The sequence below is a fragment of the Anarrhichthys ocellatus genome, unplaced genomic scaffold (assembly GCF_004355925.1).
Source record: "Anarrhichthys ocellatus isolate YVR2014 unplaced genomic scaffold, GSC_Weel_1.0 scaffold42, whole genome shotgun sequence".
Lineage (NCBI taxonomy): Eukaryota > Metazoa > Chordata > Actinopteri > Perciformes > Anarhichadidae > Anarrhichthys > Anarrhichthys ocellatus.
The window spans coordinates 732,834-750,801 of NW_022280072.1; the positions used below are offsets into that span (position 1 = coordinate 732,834).

At 43.6% G+C, this 17,968-nt stretch overlaps 1 protein-coding gene across 2 annotated transcripts in view; it reads left to right on the forward strand.

Annotated features, from left to right (window-relative positions):
* ncanb (neurocan b) overlaps positions 1–17,968 on the forward strand; it is a 135,296-nt gene that overhangs the window by 101,666 nt on the left and 15,662 nt on the right. For both annotated transcript variants that reach the window (XM_031868428.1, XM_031868427.1), the window contains exons 11-14: positions 343–456; positions 14,650–14,808; positions 17,312–17,394; positions 17,750–17,894. In XM_031868428.1, coding sequence (XP_031724288.1) covers positions 343–456; positions 14,650–14,808; positions 17,312–17,394; positions 17,750–17,894 — 501 coding nt within the window. The remainder of the gene's footprint in view (positions 1–342; positions 457–14,649; positions 14,809–17,311; positions 17,395–17,749; positions 17,895–17,968) is intronic.

Sequence of the window (17,968 nt, forward strand, 5' to 3'; positions counted from 1 at the left end):
CTCTCTCTCTCTCTCTCTCTCTCTCTCTCTCTCTCTCTCTACCTTCCACACCACTCTGTACTCTCCTGCAGAACTGCAGCACGTCCTGCAAACACATTGAAATTAGCACCATGTGCTTCAGTGCATCCCAAACCGCTCACTGATGAAGTTCAATCAATTTCGCTTTAATTATAACTTTCTCAGAAACTCCTCTAATCTCTCCAACAAGTTTGATCTCGCCAGGGGTATGTTCAGTAAAAAGCTATGGCAGGTAGTTTAAAAAAGTAGCCATTTGGTGTGTGTGTTTGCATCTAACCTGACTCGCCCCCTGTCTTTCTCTCTCCCCCTTTTCTCCCCCTTCAGACATCGATGACTGCCAGTCTAATCCATGCCAGAACGGAGGAACCTGCATCGACGAGATCAACTCCTTTGTGTGTCTTTGTCTGCCCAGCTACGGAGGAGCCAGCTGTGAGAAAGGTAACGATGTGGACCAGAACTCCGCTTTTCACCCGACAAAAGGCGTGTTTTGTTTTGTGAAAGCAGAGAGCGGAGATAGAGGAAGGAGAGGATGAGGAGATGGAGGAAATGATTGAGAGTAGGAGGAGGAGGTGGCAAAATCGGACAAAGAAGGAAGACAAGGCAGTGAAGGCAGATAGGGATGAGACAAAGAAGGTGGAGAAGCGAGGTGGCGTGACAGTGGAAGATGAAGATAAAGAGGGGGGGAAGGGCGTAGGAGGAGGTAAAGCACAGTAGAGGAAGATGATGATGCTAGAAGAGACAGAAATGGAGAGTAAACAACGCGGTTGAGGAAGATGGAGATAACGAGGATGTGTAAATGGAGAAGTGGGAGGAAGAGGACATGAGTGTAGACAAAGAGGAGGAAGAGGAGGTGGGAAGCCCTTTGGAATAATGTGTCAGGTTTATACAGGACACCTGCGTCCAGCTGGGCCCTTCTCTCATTACGGTAATTCCCCTGTGAGAAGGGGGCCGCGAGGGAGGCTCTTCACAAACTGCATGTTACATGAAAACATGGCCGACATGTTTGTGCAAAACAACGGTGAGGAGAACAAACAGCTGCTGTATACATTAGAGTTGATCGTATGGGGTGTTTCATCAGAAGAATACGCAGATCTTTGAAAGGAGTTGATTGATTCAAAACAATTTCACCCGGATTTAATGTCCCGAAAGTAAACACGGTTTTGTGACATTATGAGAAAATGTTATTTAGCAGCAGACATTGGGGAAATGAGGAAGTGCACAAGCTGCTTATTATGAGCCAGATTGTCTGATGGACTGGTTTAAATACAAGATAGAGCTGAAAAGGGTATTTTTAAAATCCAATTTTCACCAAAATGATTACATTTCTTTTTTTTTTAGCTTACAAAATGACGCTGATATATAGAGAACACACATATAGAGTGACCTTTCACCTCAACTCTCAGCAGAGTTGCTACTTTGAATATCAGTTTCTTTCTCTGTGTCTGGCTTCCAGTGACTCCCTCTGCTCTTGACTGCTCTGCCGGGGTCGGAGCAATCGATAGAGAGAGAAGTCGGACATTTTAAATGCTGCAGAAACTTCAGTACATTTGGCTCTAACAGAACTTCCAAATCATCTTTTCACTTTGCTCCGTGTGTGCCGAGCTAGTTCGCTAACTGCAGTAGTTTGGCAAAGCAGCAGCAGCCACCGACACACACCGGCTACTGAGGAAACTTTGGTCTTTTTCAAGCTGGACTCTATCTTCTCATGTTCTCGTGTCTTAGTGACTAATTGGGACAAAATGTTTGAAACTGGTCCAACATCGAGTGCCATCGCTGCAGACAGCAGCGGCTAAATGGACTGCATTTTAAACCTTCGCTTTCATTTCTACACCATCATTGTACCTCCACTAAAAGTGCTTGTTTTCACTGACGTCTTCAGATTATTATTAGTGTCTGTCAACATATTCATCCGTGACAACACCGGCGCTCCTCTCTCCAACTCTCTCTCACATTTCCACCGTTGTCCTCCGGCAACAAGTTACCTCTTCCGAGATTTCACTTAGCTTGTTTGGTTCAGTTGCTAAAGTTGACGTTTCTGGCTTCTTTTGGCTGCAAAGGTTTAAAGTTAGTGATTCAACTTCGGCTAGAAGCAATGGTTTCAAACGTGTGTTTAGAGTTAGATAGTAATAAATGAGAAGCCAGGCTTTGAAAACAATGAAAAGGGGCTAACGGTGCATTTGTACATTGCAAGCATCGTCTCTTCAAATGCAATGCTGGACCATAACATGACATGTTGCACTTTTGCAGCGGTAGCTTCACAGTGAACTGAAGTGATGTTAATCTGCAGGTGTGTTTGTATCATTCAACGATCAATTTGACTTAATTGATAAGCTTTTAAGAGGTGATTTCATAGATAAGTTTCAGCCATTTGTAATATTTGGCCCTATGAATAAAATAGACTTCACTTGATTAGATGAATACGAGGGGCCACAAGAGGGATTGAGTGGAGAGAGGGAGAGTCCACCAGTGAAATAGGAAATTGCTCGAGTTTAATCTTACAGTATTCCAAATGCTCGTTAACTTTCTGATCTTTCACTGAATTTAACTTTGGTATCTGCTTTTTATAATTTCCCTGCGGTCATGGCTGCTTTTTAAATATTCATGCCCCTCCTGTGGTGCAGAACATACATAAACAAGAAAATAACAAGAACATGAATTAGTACGTAGTGTTGTGTTTCAGGCAGTTTTAATCTTAAATGTACAGCTTCTTTAAATCAAGGCCGCTTGATTGTCTCTCGGGTTTTGATACTACCAGCCTTCGGTGTTGCATGTGCGCCCTATAAAGTGTGTGTTTTCCCTCCCCTCCTTCCCACACACACACACACACACACACATCTCCAGGATGTGCCTCTCATTTGACATGAACTGGAGCTGTGGGTACATCTCCTCTCCTGCTGCGTCGCTGCCTTAACGCCTAATAGGGAGCAGCGGGTCTGATTGTGAAACTCTAAAGTCTCCGTCTTCATGCATCTTACGTTTCTCCGCACTCTGCAGAAATGTTGGATTCTGCTGTGAAAAGTACACTTCGCACCAGGCGTCGCTCTGCCATTTCGCTGTGATCTCAGTTTGATATTCACTGGGGAGGGGGGGGTCAGAACCGCGACATGAATGCTGGAAATGAACTCATCCGTTCCACCGAGGCTTTCATCCATTTAAATGTCAGGCAATTGGTCCCTGTCTCACCAAAGTGGTCCGGTTCTCTGCGTCTCATTTGCTGTGTGCTTCTTGAATGTGCATGTGATGTGCATGTGATGTGCATGTTTGTGCGTGTCCAGAGGGGTGTACCATGAAGAGAGATTAGGTACGCTGAGCCTAACACCATGCAGAGTCTTTCTCTTAACCGGGCGTGATTGCCATCGTGCATTACGCTGCACGCTGAACCTGGTCAGGAGCAGCTTTAAAACACGTACCGGGCCCTTGGTACCAGAGTTATCAGAAGTTCTAGTTGGAGGGAGAGGGTGTTTTTCTGGCAATATTCTACTCGAGCGATGCAGATTCTCAGCTGAGGGAACGCGACAAACCTGTCGAGCCGTGCATTAGTAATGACACCGAACGAAGAAGTTCTGACCGGGAAAATCTGAGCAAGAACACAGTTTCATTTTATTCACAAAGGTTGTTCTTGGCCATTTGCCTCTGCAGGCTCTAAAGAAATAGGTACCATACAATAATAGTTCAGTATATTATTATCCAGTATGACGTCTACTCACGCAAATCAGTTGTTCAGCTAATTGTACGTAAAACACGAGCAACCCATAAGTACGAATCCTTCAGTTTTACCGGCACGATAAACAAGAGCGGTCAAACAGTCCGTGTCCGTTCCTCAAGTATTCGTATTCCTATTCATGTGAAGTCCGCTGCTCCCTGTCTGATACCTTCACGCGTCTAACTGAGACGGCACTTTAACTGATAAACAATATGTTCTATTCTTCCTGCACTGTGCTGGTGGGTATGCTGTGTTTTCGTTCCTTGCTGGCTACAAAATAAAAGTGCCCACACCTTTCTCTGCTCAGTTTTCACCTCTTTATCGTGTGATGTTCACCGTGCCGTAAAATGAGTCTTTAACTTTAGATTTAAAGATTGATTCGTCATTGGTTTGTTATTAGACGTGAAGTAATTTTCATACTGATTCAAATAAACAATTTGATAGTATTCTATATCTTTTGAGTCTTTTGCTAAATGAATTAAAGCCCTGTCTCATTGAGAGTGCATTCAGCGGTAAAATGAATATATTCACATACAAATATACACAATTAGTCTGCCGGCATTCGTCTCCCCCTCCGACCTTATTTGCTGTAATAATATGTCTTTATTCTTCGAGGCGGCGCGCTATCGGTCCATTTCGTGCAGTAGGAGAGTCAAATGGCGCCCAGCGAGAGCGTGCAGAGAGCATGCAGAAGAAGAAGAAAGCCTCTCTCAACAAAGCAAGTAGATAACCATCACTGTGGCTGCAGGTCGAGTCAGAACGCCCGACTCTCTGTCCACCGCGCGTCGTTGGTTCACCCCCCCTGTGGTTCACGTGCTGTGAGCTCACAGCCTTGAATTCTGGGTAAATCCGGTCTGCTGCTGGCCTGTTGCCATGGTGATCCCATCTTAGAATCAATAACTGTGAGAAGTCCTCCAGCGAGAGAGAGGATGACGTTCATATTTACATTTTTGTCCGTAACAAAGAAGCTTGAGAGTTTTAGAAATTCATTCTACTTTCAGCATTTTTCATATTATTCTAATATTCAGCTCACTGTAGTCTTGCAAAACAACTCTTGCAATTATTTTTCCAGCGGTTCAGTATCAGTAAGGTCTGTTGAAAAGTTGCACATTTGCGATTAGAGTAACAGAGACATCAGTCAGCTGTTTCGCTCTGGAGTCTAACCTGCTGTTTCTTTGACTCGCTGCCTAATCAGCAGAGGCAGAAACCGAATCTCTCCGAGCCTGACTGAAGGGAAAAGTGACGGAGGAAGCATTAGCTGGTTCCTTCTCATCAGCTTCTTTCCTCCAGTCTGTCTTTTAATCCGTCGTTCGCTCAGACTCCCTCGGTCTCTTTAGAGAGAAAAGACAACATAATGTACACGTGTAGGAGGGTTTACTTTGCTATTCCACTACTGTAGACACCTCTGTTTCATGTTGGCTTCCTTCTCCTCTTTCCTCTTCATACCTCTCTGCTGTCACTCCCTGCAGTCCTTTCTGTGCCTCTCATCTCCGGTGCACCACAGGAGGTTTTTGTCAGTCTGTGCGAGTGTGTTTGTGTGTCGCTGTATGAGTGCGTCTGTACAGACCACATCTGCTGGTTCTCTGTGACTGTGTGTGTGTGTGAGTGTGTGTGTGTTTGTGTGATGCTTTAGCATTTCTTAGAGCTGTGAAGTTAGAGATCTTTCAGCGTACAGGCGTTCACGCAGCGAAACATTTGCATGTGTTTGTACTTGTGAGGACCCTCATTGATATAATGCATTTTGTAGTCACAAATAAAGGCCTTAACCCCGACCCTTAAGGCCTTTACACATGCACCAGGGGCATTTTTTTGTGCGATTAATTCACGAGTCAATATATTTCTTCGAAGAGGCAAAAAAAACGATTGTTTTGTGGAACAGGGTCGATATTCTGATCTTCTGCACCGCAGACAGATTCATAACGTACACTACAGTGAACACCAACAGGGAGGATCGAGCCAAGATGGCAAACTTTATTGCTCCTTTCAACCTGGACAAAAGCCTCGATCCACTCCCTCTGTTCTTACCTTTCACAATAAAAGCCCCTAGACATATACCCTTTAACTGTTTATGAATACTATATTTCATTTCTGTTAATGCCACACACTGACCCTTGTAAGATGCGAGGTGCCGCCAAAATGTTGGCACTTTCCCAAACATCCTTCACTGCTCACGGTCTAAAACTCTACAGTAACACACAGTAACACTCACGTTTCCCATTTGCTGCGTTTCTTTTCTGCTTTGGTGGCACACTAACTGATACTACTGCTGATACATTATTTGCCCACACAAACACACAGAGCTCTACCGACCCATGTGCCCTTCCAATTATCGAAATATTTTCCTCCTCTCTGTTTATCCTATCCTCAGACGGCAGCCGAACATTTCTGACTCCAAGCAGTAAACTACAGTGTTGTCAGTAACTCGTGGCTACAAAACAACATGCTAAATAAAGCAGTAATCCTCTCTCTTTTCCTCCGTTTCCTAACTAACAATCTACAAATTGGAAACAGAAAGCTTGCGTTAAAAGGATTGTGTAGCTAATTAATCCCACGGTGTCTGGCTGCTGCTTGGTTCTATGTGAGGAATGTGTTTCTCACGGGCAACATCAGCACTTCCATCCGTCGTCTCCTCCACCGCCTCCTCTCGTTGCCCTGCTGCCATATGTCAAATCATCCATATTTATTCATTTTTATTCGACTTTTTGGGAGAAAAGTTCCTACATCCCCCAGTCGGCTGCACAGCTGTTACTGGCAACTGTGACTGGGAACTAATGGTTGAGCAGCATACAAAGTTTACTGACAGAGTTCAAGGTGACATTTAGGATTTTTTGGTACGACAGAAACACGTTTCTGAACTGCATTTAGGAGAAAATCCTATCTTATCTTAGGATAGGAATCTAGCTATTACAGAACCCTCCTAGCTCAAGGATATCCCAAAATAGGACTCCTAAACTAGGATGGCATCAACCCTGTCCTAAATTCAAAATAACTGCCAAAAATTGCAGCAGCACTGTGCACAATGATGATGGGGAACATGAACACTGGCATATAACGATTGATAATATCATGAATAAATAATAAATGATTAAAAGTGGGATTTCCATTACTCCACCGACAGGATTAACACCGCTGACTCGTCGTCGCTCACATTGAACGCCTGTCTTCTCTTCTCCATGATAGCACGTTAGCTAGCCTTTAAGAAGTGAGAGCCGTTGATATTATGCATATATATACATCTCGAGTAGCCGACCAAAGATAAGAGAGGTCTGACACGGGATAGGACACAGACACGACTTTAGGAATCACTTCTAGGATGATATGATTTTTCCTATCTTTGAAACTTAAGTGAAGACGGGACAGGCCGGATATTTCTCTGTAATGAGGCCGCAGGTCAGTTTATACAAACGCACACACGATACACATTTATGCGCAGACACACAGCAGTCATTTGACAGTAAAACAAACAACTAGACAGCGTTACAGGATCCCTGAAGAAAAGTGGAGCACAACTTCCCCTCCAAAGAGGACGGCGGGTGAATCTGGGGCAGACAGATAGGAGGACTTTTGAGTACGTTGACGCCGACAGCAACACCAGTGCTGCAGATTGGAGGCAGGCAGCAGACAGTGTGTGGCCTACACACTGAGACTAATGAGCAGGAGAGCAGACTGAGCTCACTAACAGCGGTGGGAATTGCTACCCAAAGCTCCAGATGCAGTCTCTCTGTCATTCACTCTCAACCTCTCATCCGACCTCACCTTCTACCTTCTCTCTCCGGTGTGAACGCTCTTACATTTTATATTTCAAAGGTATTTTACTTCGGGGCAATGTTTGCAGTGATTTGCACATTCGATAAATTGAAGGCATAAACAGCACATCCCTAGGAACTGCTTCCACATTGGACAATTCACCGTTTACGTCCAGTGCCAATGTTCATTGCTCATGCATAACGTTGTGTATATTTATGTAGCGTATATCTGACTTTGCAGGAAAACGGAGTTGACATCCACTTACAGACCTGCAAATGCTGCAATTACTGTCACCACAACATTTAACCAACTGTACCAGTGTTTTACGTGCCTAACCCTATAACCAGAGTTTATTTGCCTTAATGATGAATGTTTACTGACCTTAAAGGGGAAGTGCACTGATTTAAATCTGAACAAAGTCAGAACAAAAAGAGGTAAGGATTTCATAATCACGTTTTTTGCATTTTGTAATGAATTTGTACTGTAGTAGTATGTAAGTAAAATTGATTTATTTGGCGCTTATCACAGACATAAGTCACAAAGTGCTTAGCGAGAGCATTATAACATAGATATATATATAAGAAAGCATAGGACACTAAGTGACTACAGAAGGGCCACTAGTTTAAGAGTGCTAAAGAAAAGTAAACGTGTGAATGATCTTACCACATTAAAGCCGTCCTTTTGTTGAACTCTTGTTTCAAGTACAGCTACAAGTCTCTACTGATTCTAGAGGCTCGGACCAGGTTTTCTTCCGTCATCAGTGTCAGTCACTTCGCCCTTATCGTGCCGTTGCTTCTGGGCCAGAGGTGTCCATTCATGAACTCTCATTGGTCAATTAGATACGTCACTCCAAGCTTATCTCCTCTCTGCACTCTCTTGTTAAGCCTCAGTACACCGAGCACTTTGCCTGAACTTGTGATCTACTGGCTGCTGTTTGATGTTCTTTGTTTGTTATTTCCTTTTATTTATTTATATATATATATCATTGTTCTTCGAGTGGGTGGGGTTTCTGACTCAGCATCAGCTTTTCAGAGTTGGCAGAGAGACCGAGAAGGAAGGCGTCTGAGTTTGCCAACTTTGCCGCGATGCCTTTCTGTCCCGTCCCTGACGACTCAGCAGCTCAAAATTAATTTGTGTGTATCCTCCGGGTCTGTAGAGGCTACTAATGCTAATGAATATTCATGCATTCTAATAACAAGTCCAGAGGGACACGTGCCAACACTGAGAAGAGAGACCTGGAGCTTCTTGGTTTACCTCGCTCACAGTGAGACACAAAACACAGGCAGGTACACACAAGTTCTGCCTAATCCTGGCTGAGGCTATTCAAGTAGAATAACAGCAAGGCGTCACTCTCACTCCATATCATTGCGTTCGACGCCGTTCTCTCTCCCAACAGGAAAGCTGGAGGGATCGGGGGCTAATTTATTCTCATTCTAGGTGATTAATTAGACAATGTTCCTCAAGCAACTGTCATTCTCTTCTCCTGTGTGGAGGGAAGTTCAGGCAGAAAAGAAAGAACGTAGAAGAGAAAAGAGAGGAAGCATCAGAGCAGGTGTTTCAATAGATGAAGAGAGAGAGATGGAGGGAGAGAGGAGAGTCTGTATTCCTCTGCTGTGCACTAATGAAGGTTTGTGATGGAGCGGTGTAAAACACTACAGTGAGCTGGGCTCGAGGTTTAACACGCCGCTCTAACTTCCTCCCTCTGATATTCTCAGGCTGTGATGGCCAAGTTACGAAGCCTGGCTCGTACTTTTGCACTTCCTTTTGTCTTTCATTTACCGTCAGCACACAGCTGAATCCACCACAGGAAGTTTTACCATTTGAGCTGAAATGACAGCTGGCGGCAGCAGAGAGGAGAACGTTTGTAAAGTTTGAAGGGCAACGGTGTGATCGGCTAAAGGAAACTGTGCAGAATCTGGTTGGTTAATCAGCTGATCGAGTAATCACGGGAGAGAGAGAGAGATTATGAATGAAAAGGAGAGTAAAGAGAGGCTGAACTTCTGCTTTAAGCTCTATTCATTACCTCAGTGATCATTGTCAACATGAGTTTGTGGTTATCGCTAGCTTCAAGTCTTCTTCAAGTTCATTTCGTAAATAATGGTCCCATATAGAGCCAGTTAGACGACAAAGCAATATATGCTTTAGGGGCGGGGCTAATAGGCCGCTGTTCGGGTCCCTTATGAAACCAAAAGTGAACATCGACCGTACGCTTATTACGTAACGTTATTTTAAAGTTACATTTCGCTCGAGAGTTGGTTGTGATGTAGTTACGCTTTAGTTATTATTTGAACACAAACCATGATATTGTTTTGTACCATAAACAAGTAGTTTTGTTGCCTAATCCTAACCGTCTCATGTGACATTGTGCGTTTCTGCAGGATGACACAAAACTCATTTTTGGTTCAGAAACGTCGACGTTCATCGTTCCCCAGGTTTGCAGAAATGTACAATGCAAACATTGTTTTTTTATGGCGACTGGGTTGGTGTGCATTATAATACCGGCCCGTTCCTTTTAGAATAATACTGCTGCAGTAAATACACAGATATGTTGCTTGTGTGTGCCGTCTCCACCGATACACACTGTTTACGCTTTGATTGAACTGTCTTTTTGCCCGTTTACTGTACAGGCCTCCCCGCTGCCCTCCCTTTTACCTTGGCCTCCTCCATCAGTGTGCGAGGACACGTCTGTGGGCTAATTACGCAGAATGAGCCTTCAGACTGACATCAGTCATTCATGCTGCGCTCCAGAGATGTTTCACTGTAACATCCATTACTCCTAATTGTGAGAATCACACTATTAAGATGTTCCATTCATCAATACTGCACTCGTAACAACCATTAATAATTCCACAGCCGCTCTCACATTCTCCTCACATTCTCACCTTTTGATTCCCTCTCATCTGACTCCCCCCCCCCCCTCGCCCGTTTTCTCTCCGTCAGGCACGGGGAGAGAGGCAGGGGGTATGTTTCAGCGATTAATATTCCCACAGACTTCAGTGAGCGGCAGTTAGGAAATAAAAGGCGCTCACTGAAGTCTGTGGGAATATTAATCGCTGAAACATACCCCCTGCCTCTCTCCCCGTGCCTGACGGAGAGAAAACGGGCGAGAAAAAAGAGAAGCCGAGTTGAGTAATGTCTAAATATTTGAAGAGGTTGATGTGATGTCGGGCTTTGAGCGTCACTGTCAGCGAGTGGGAGAAGAAATCAGCAGAGGATAGGTTGAAGATCTGAAGGGGGAGAAAACACACTGTTTACTTTTTATCTTTTCTTTCTGTTTCTGTGACTCTGTTACTTTCTTATTCTCTCTCTCTCTCTCTCTCTCTCTCTCTCTCTCTCTCTCTCTCTCTCTCTTCTGTCCTCCCACTCTGTAACTTAGTGTGTTTGATGCACTTAGTTGGTCTGCAATTAGTTGTTTTTTTGTCTTCCTTGGAATTATTTCATGTAAATCCCAAGTCTGCGTTTGTGTGTGTAGTTTGTAGTCTCTGGTTTAAATGTGGTCAGCATAGCGTTACACACATACAGTACAGCCTCACTGCAGTCGGTTCAGTGGAGGTGTGCGTGTTTCATTTATAGATATATTTGTGTCTCTGTGACACCCAGCCTGACTCTCCTGTCCCTGTTCCTGTAGATAATAACCCATCGTCCACCTCCATGAGCCAAACTGGACCCGCTCCCGATGCTAACACAATGTACCCGCTGCCATGCGGGCAAACATATTGAGCAGGTATAGCTTCCAGGTCTGGTGACGGAGGGAGCACATTAGCGGGCAGCAGGGAAACAGATTTTTTTGGGACCATAAAATGAGAGATAACAGAAGTAACATCATTCTACCTAATGCTGATTAAAGTCTCTCTGTTCAGAAGTACGACTCTAATGCAGCTGCTCGCCTCTGAAGCTGTGACAAATTTACAACACAAGAAACAAAAAAAGAATTAATGAATTCTTAATCAGGGCCTCGGGGATCCTGAAACTTTCTGCATATTGAAATAAACATTTGGAAACCAGCACTGATAACCAGTGCATTAGTGCACATTACCTCACTGGGGTTGTTAGATGCAAATTCTACATAATGCTTTATGCTAAATTAATTGGTTTGGAAAAAAGTCTACCCTTATAATAAAGCAGAAATCAAAAAGGGAAGCACTTAGACTGCTTGGTTTATGGATGGCTTTAAGTGCATAGTGACATCAGCCTGATACTATATATTTTGAAGTGTTACCTGTAATAACAGATGTAATGAAGCAATCCTCCACATTTGCAATAAGCGTCAGAAGACACGATCAGGTATGAACAGTAGTAAAGTAGTGGCTCAAGAGGAACTCGGGCTAAACTTTTTATGTTGTACAAATAACTGGTGCAGAGAGCATGAGCGCTCGTGTTTCTCTTGCTGTATTTTTGATTGAAATACAGGGCAAATCATCAAGTGTTGTTATTTTAGAGACCCAAAAGTAGCACTTTAATAGCACTACACAAGCCAAACACTTGAGGGGGTGATTGGTTTGTGTGTACGATGGAGTCTGGTCTAATAATGTTCATAAGTACTCAGGAAATTGGGTTTAGTCAGATGAACGACAGGCACGTATTTAAATGTTTGTTTTGTCATATTCCTCTGTGACTGACGTGGGTTTATGTTCTCAGCATGTCTGCGTTGGCGTGATAAACCGTATTTCATATGTAAAGAAGTATTTATGAATATCAGTTGATCCACGTCTTGAGCCTCTTTCGCAATTGTTGTGAGTAAGCCGTTAGTCATCAAGCCCAGTCAAGAATCCAACAGAACATCCACACGCTGTATTAAAAGCTCACAGCTATTTGAGTTGTGCAACTCAAAAAATTGTGTACGAAGAGATCTTCGTCAGGCACCAACTCGCCTTCACAAAGCAGAACGAGCGGGAAATAGAAAGAAACACATTCATCACTCGGGTGATTGTGATCAGCGTGTTTGAATCAATCTACTCTCAAGTTGGGCCGAAAAAGATGAGCGATGTAAGTCTGATGCTCCCTCATGGGGGGTGGAGATTCTCTATGAACGAACTACAAACAAGAAGATCAATATTAAACACTAAGCATGTATTAAACATGACATCAACATCAGAATGTAGTCAGATCATAAATCACACAAATCATCTGGGGGAAAAATCTTATCTTGGAAACTACTATGTAGAGAAATACATTAAAAAAGAAAATAGTGATAAATGTCTCGCCCAAAAGATGAAAAAATAAAGTCAGCTTTATATCTACATATTAAATACAATACATAAGAGTTTGAGTGAAATTTGAATCATGAATCACTGAAGTATTTATAGAAAAATACATAGTAAAAGTAGAAAGCAGTCATATTTTACACAAAAAAAGAGTTTTCGAGGCGAGTCCAGTCAAACAAATATTTGCTTGAAATTTAAATTACATTAGTACGAGTGTGAAAGTACATTGACCTTGTTTCTGTATACAGTTTCACCCAGAAGACCCAAATACTTTTGTTGCCTCAACAGTCATGGCTGCTACAGACGGAGACAGAAAACTGATGCACTGACGATTACTTTATCTTTATATTACTTTATATCTATATCTAATGAACATACGGGTGTAGACTAGATGGTAATCTGCATTATAAATATGGAAAGGGGAAATAAAAATGGTTCTAATAATCTGGACAGACACGATCATTATAAAAGGTTTCCACTGTAAAAAGTTACACATTCATCTGTGTCTGGTTGTGGACCTGTCAGCTTAATGTCGCTGCATGAGACCCGAGACTGTACATGAGACATGACGAAGAAAACCTGCTGAGCACAAATACACAGTACAAGTATACTTCAACCTGCTGTTGCAGGTTAGACACACTGGGGGTTTTCTCATCATCGCTCTCAGTCAGTGCGTTTTGTCACTTTCACACTCACTGGAGGCGTTTGCGTGCAGCTTCTGAGCGAGCTGACGCGTTGAGGTGCGAGAAAGAAGATATGGAAATATGTGTTAAATACGCAAATATATTGATTCAAAGCAGAGTGAGTTTTGCAAAAACCTCCCTTTGAGGCAGTCTCGCTGAGATTCCAGCGCACTGTATGTTGTGAAATGGTGTCGTTGCACTTCGCGTCATTGTACCTCAAATAGCCCAGAACCAAACAGCGAACGGACGCTATGAAAAGCACTCCTCAATGCAGTGAGAAGGTTTCGAGGCCCTTATTTCATATTACAGTATAGAAGGGCTTTCATAATGGACTCCTCTCCTCTGTCCCCTCTTCTTTTCGTGGCCAAAACTGCATCTCTCTGCATACTAAGCAGGGCCCCATACGGCCCAATTTGCACCTCGCAATTTGCTGGTGTCGCTTCACATTTGTTGGAGGAAAAGCTGAGGCCTTCTCCCTGATCCCCACACCGCAGGGAGGGAGGGGGTGAGGATGAGGAGGGAACCGGAGGTGGCTTTGCTGACAGATCCACATCAACCCTACATACATTTCCACATATTTAGCTACACATTTGCAAACCCACATCTGTGAACAAACCCAGCATGGACGCAAAAGCCACACACACACATCACATTTGAAATGTACAGCTCCGAGTCACACAGCTAACCCCCAGACAGTTGAGGGACGATAGATGAGAGAGATGAAGGGAGAGGGGGGGGAGGGGGGGAGGGAGAGTCGGTGTGCTGACAGCACTGTGACAGGGCTTAATTACCGAGCGAGCGCTGTGCACTGGAAGCAATTTCTAAGGATTGTTGTCATTTGAATAGATTAAAACGCCCTTTCACTGGTCTAAGCTGTCTCACCGCCGGCTTGCCTCTGCTGTGGATTAAAAGTCCAAATAAAATCAAAGAGAAAAAGCCACGGAGGCAGAGATGGAGGGATGGAGAAGGAGAGGAGAGTCACAGAGGGCACGAAAAGAAAGATAGGGCAGAGGAAAGAAAGGAGGGAGAGGGGGGGGGGAGTAGTATTTAGATCTTGTGTGCTGCAACACATTGCTGTGATCCGATACAAAAAAGAAAATACATAAATAATGGTCCTTAATCCTCCTACTCTTTTCCTGTGCAGCGCTATGATTCTTCTGCATCTGTCGGCTGTGGGGGTTTAGCAATTTTAAAAAACCCACATTTCTCTTCCCATGGATTTCCGATTGACTAATCACTGTCTTTTTCAATTATATCCCCCTTCTACCCCCCCCCCCCCCCCGCACACCTGCAGACACTGAGGGCTGCGAGCACATGTGGAGGAAGTTCCACGGCCACTGCTACAGGTACTTCAGCCGGAGACACACCTGGGAGGACGCCGAGAAGGACTGCAGGGAGCACAGCGGCCACCTGGCCAGCATCCACAGCCTGGCCGAGCAGAACTTCATCAGAGGTGGGTGGAGGACGGGGAGGAGACGAGGACACGAGGACAGACAGTGTAGCCTGCGTAAATGTGTGTTGGTGGGAAGTTATAAATTAGGCAGATAAGTTCCACTCGTTGTCTGTAATGTGAGGTAACTGCTAGTTGGAGCACTTCCCAGGTATCGGTATCAGGACTGAAATTGTTGTTGTTCATGTAAATATTGGACACATTTCATTTTGACCTGATGATGGATGAAAAGTCTGGGATTGGGGTTTGGGTTCATCCTGTGGAGATTGAATTTGCTGCAGTTTTGACTCTAGAGGTGACTCACTTTATCTCAATAGCTACAGCAGCTGAGACTCATGAGAATTCAAATTCAATATTCAAATGTTGAAAAACAGGAACACGATTACTCAGAAACAAAGAACCTGAACAGGATCACCAGATCATGAACCTACAGACGTAAAAGCAAAAACTTTCAAACTGATATTTAAAGCTCATGGAACCAGCGTCTCTCCCTACTTCACAGCTCTATAACTCAAGAATTATATCTCACGGCCACCAATCACATTCAAACAAGTCACCAGTCAATTTAAATAATGGCAATTACATGGCCTTCATAATCTCTCCCCCTCCTGTCTGCCAGCGACACACTGCTTTTACTATTGATTTATATCTTCCCTTCTACTTTATTATTACCATACTTGGCAATGGCAGCTCTTGCCTTGTGTGTATTCCATAACTCAGTGATAAATGTCTGTCTGGATCTGCTCTGAACGGCCCCTGAAGGGTTTTCATTGAGCTCCCCGCTGAAGAACACCCTCAGGAGCCAAGTCGGTTCAGCCACATAAATGTGCATCACCTTTCGTGGCAAGGAAAAGTTGCTGCGGGCTCTGATGTAAGTGTCTGTGACAGAACATTTACTATACTATCTTATTCTTTCGAAGGATGTGATTTGTCTCTAAACTGGTGAAAAAATGTCCAGTGAAGGAAATGCAAGTGTCAGTGATGTTGAACTGGGTTGAATACGACCAATAGGAAGACAGAAGTGGCACTTGATTTTATTTAAATAGATTGATAACAAATTGTCCCATTCGATGCTTGTATTTAAAGAAAAAGCGTTTTTAAGACTCATTGATTCAATGGTTGTCATGTGTAGCAAAGTCCACCCACCTGGTATTTTAAATCATGTTGTCCTGAATTATTATGCTCAAATGCTGTTTGACTCTTTTCGTTTTGTTGCAACTATCCACACAGTCCTTCTTTGGCGTTTCATTCTTGCTCCGCAGCCAGATTACCAACAGCAATCCCTCTGTAATATTGGATCCACCTTCTGTCTCGGACAGATGCCAGGACGGCGCCCGTCCGTCGAGCACTCATCTTTCTTCCACGCGCGCACAGTTACCAAAAAAGTGTGTTTAATTGCCTCGAAAATGGACGTCTCCACCCCTGCAATAAGGGGATCAGGGACATTAGGGAGATTAATGGGCCCGGTAATGATGTTAAGCAGATACACCATGATTGAAATTCCATTTCGCACGAGCACGCGCCCCCGTACGACCGTGCACACAGGCGCCCCCCCCCTCAAAAACACACAGATGAGATTAACCCAAAACTCCATCAGTGATATTTCCTTTCACACAAACAGAACTGTCATCAGCAGTGCATCACAGACGGTAACAGTATATCTGCACACAGAGAGGGGAGATCTCTCAGCTGCTGCTGGTCACAGTTCAGGGACAGGTGCAACACACATGAAGCCTGTTGCACATAGAATAACCCACGGCACAATATGAAACATCAATGAGCGCTTGTTATTTTTAGAGTGTAGTTGTTAGGATCGAGGCATTGTGTTTCTCTGCAAGCAGGATACGAGGTCGACATAAAACTTGTTTTTTGGTTCAGAAACGTGGACATTCAACATATCCGTGGTTTGTAGAAACGTGCAATGCCGACATTTTCTGTGGTTGTTTTTGTCGTATTGCCAAAAAATCGATTCATTGCATCCTGAGGAGTGTAGAAGCGTTTCTGGAGATCGACCCACACGAGAACTTATTTTAACCCTAATCTCTGTGACATCACCTGTTCTGCTTTGTGGATGATTTTATTCAATGTGTGTGTTACACATTTCTAATGCATGGAGGGAATTAAACCTCTATTTTCCATGGTGTCTTTTGTGTTACAGTGGACAGTTTATACTGTTCAATGGTTGGACTCAGTATCAGGAAATCTATTGCAATCCAAAACAGTTCGTGTGTTTACTTCCACCAGTTTGATGCACATTGTCAATTTGCACATAAAAACCCGAAGACGAAATGCCGCAAATAACCCATTTTTTAAAAGTGATGAACGTTTTCAACTTGGCTGAAGTGGAAAAGTTGGTCTATTAAATGAAAAATGCTCAACTCCCATTTCTTCTGTGTTTGTATTATATTGTCAGGTGCTATTTCTTGGACTACCTTTCGTGTGTTGTGTACTGTACTGTGTGCCTTTTTAATTTCTCTGTATTCACTTCCTCTTACCTCCTACTCAGGTCTAAGCCATGACAACACCTGGATCGGGTTAAACGACCGTACGGTGGAGGACGACTTTCAATGGACCGACAAGATGGACCTGGTGAGGAACAAGCTGTGTCTGTTTAGGCTCCAGACAAACTGAATACAATCAGTGTCACAGCAGTGCTTCATTGTGATACAGCGTTATCTACAGATAATAACAACATATGTTGTCTTGTATCTGTAGTTGTTTCCTAATTTCCCATCATAATATACAAAAACATCACGTTAAATAGAGAACATGAAATTAAGGGAGAAAATGTTCTGCACAGAATTGATCATTGGTAAAAAGTAGACGTTTGATCAGCAACAAGTCTCTGACGTCAAGAAAATTATGTTTTAAAAGACACAGTTGTTCATCTGAGTGTGTGACTCAGATGAGTGTGTTCTTTTTTTGTGCATGTGTGTGTGTGCAGCAATATGAGAACTGGCGTGAAAACCAGCCAGACAACTTCTTTGCCGGAGGAGAAGACTGCGTGGTTATGATCGCTCACGAGAATGGCAAGTGGAATGACGTGCCCTGCAACTACAATCTGCCCTACGTCTGCAAGAAGGGAACAGGTGAGAGCAACGAGGGGGAGAGGAGAGGAGAGGAGAGGAGAGAGGAGAGGAGAGGAGAGAGGAGAGGAGAGAGG